Genomic DNA, 1,808 nt, shown 5'->3' with positions numbered 1-1,808 from the left:
ACAAGCATTTTCATGGGGAGCCCCAATCAAAAGTTTTTTTGAGTGTCTCGCAAAGTACATCCTATCTTGAAAGCATAATAATGAAGGAAGGTAATGAAGGTAGCGAACCCGCACCTGATTGCGTTATTTGTTTAACAGATCCTGTTCAAATAATTTCATTCAGATATACATATATTTACGGACGTATGAAGATCAATACTTTACCCGGGAGATTATTCACATGTGCAAAATGAAACAGTACTTTAACACTCCTTACTCTCACTTTCACAATCTGGGTAAAAAGTGTGTGACTGTCTGAGCAGGAGAGACTTTGCATCCGCGCTTCACTTTCCCGTATTTGCTGATGGCTATGTAAGAGCCTCGGTAGGCATACGACTCGTAGGCGTTGTAGTTATTGGGAAGCAGAGTTTCTCTGAATTTGCATTCATCTTGAAAAGTTGCCTGAACAGGGAGAAGACAGAAAGACAGTGAGATTGCACCATGTAACTGCGTTTGATCAGAGTCATCACTGTATAAAACCATAATCTTCTGGGGGGGAAATACCACCACATTAAAGGAATCAACTGTTTCCCTCAAGGAGTGGCCTTACAACTGAATAGTCAGCTCTTGAGGCTCCTGGGATATTCACCCCTGCAGCTACCCCCAGATGCCCCTGAGAAGGAGTAATCTTTTTTTAATTTTACAAACTTTATATCTTGCCTTTCTGCCCTCCAAGGTGGTTAACAAATTAAAACGTACATCATAAAATCACATTTTAAAATCATTAAAACAAGGGGAAAAATGCACATCATTAAAACAACTGAAACCAGAGCTAAAACAGATACAAAGAAATGAAAAAGACAACATTGGGCAGGAAGGAGGGATCACTGAGGGAATGCCAAACAAAACAAAAAAAGTCTTCAGCTGCCGGCAGAAGATGGCAACAGAAGGGGACAGATGAATTGCCCTGGGGAGATAATGGCAAAATCCATTAAAAAAAAAAAAACATTATGGGGCTAAAAAAACCGCCAAAATTTATTTATTTATTTATTCATTATTTAATCTTTAAATTATAAAGGAAAGCCCATAGCTTTAAGAAATGGATTCGTTCAGGGGTCGTTTCGTAGAAAAAGAGCTAGGGGAACTAATTAGTATAACTCATTAGCATATGCCACACCCCCTGATATCACCGGAAGTGTGTCATAAGGCCACACCCCCTGACGTCACCGGAAGTGTGTCATAAGGCCACACCCCCTGACATCACCGGAATTGTGTCATAAGCCACACCCACCACTCAGTCTTAGTCTTAAAGGTTAGTCTTAAAGGTGCTATTTGATAGTCTTATTTATTTATTTATTTATTTATTGTGCGATTTCTATCCTGCCCTACCCAGTGGCTCAGGGCGGTTAGTCTTAAAGGTGCTATTTGAACTCTTGGACTATTTTGCAGCAACAGACTAACACAGCTAATTCTACTGAATCTAAACCCACCACTCAGGCTCCACCCCCAAAATCTGTCTGGGGCCCGGCGGTGGACCTGCAAGGCCGGCGGGAGTCCGAGGAAGCCCCACAAAGACCTCCCGCCCCCAACGGTCCCGGCCACCGCCGGTCTTGTGGCTCCACTGCCGAGCCCCATGAGGGGCCCGGAGGTGGACCTGCAAGGGTGGCGGGAGTGTGAGGAAGCCCCGCCAAGGCCCTCCCTGGCCCCAGGCAGGCAGGAGTGGGGAGAGGCGGGGAGGAAGCAACTTACCCTCCCTCTTCTCCTGCCTCCTCCTGGCTGAATGAGGGCCGGAAGCAGGGCGGCCGGAAGCAGGGGGCGGGGGTTCGTCA

At 45.7% G+C, this 1,808-nt stretch overlaps 1 protein-coding gene across 1 annotated transcript in view; it reads right to left on the bottom strand.

Moving 5' to 3' along the window:
• Positions 1-209: 209 nt before the first annotated feature.
• Positions 210-1,808, bottom strand: part of FGF6 (fibroblast growth factor 6) — a 23,384-nt gene continuing 21,785 nt past the window's right edge. The window contains exon 3 of the mRNA XM_015411185.1: positions 210-441. Within this exon, the coding sequence (XP_015266671.1) occupies positions 265-441 (177 nt within the window). The 3' untranslated portion in view covers positions 210-264. The remainder of the gene's footprint in view (positions 442-1,808) is intronic.

This window comes from Gekko japonicus, unplaced genomic scaffold, assembly GCF_001447785.1.
Source record: "Gekko japonicus isolate JY-2015 unplaced genomic scaffold, Gekko_japonicus_V1.1 scaffold944, whole genome shotgun sequence".
Lineage (NCBI taxonomy): Eukaryota > Metazoa > Chordata > Lepidosauria > Squamata > Gekkonidae > Gekko > Gekko japonicus.
The sequence above is the reverse complement of the archived record's forward strand: the minus strand, read 5'-3'. Positions and strand labels throughout refer to the sequence as shown.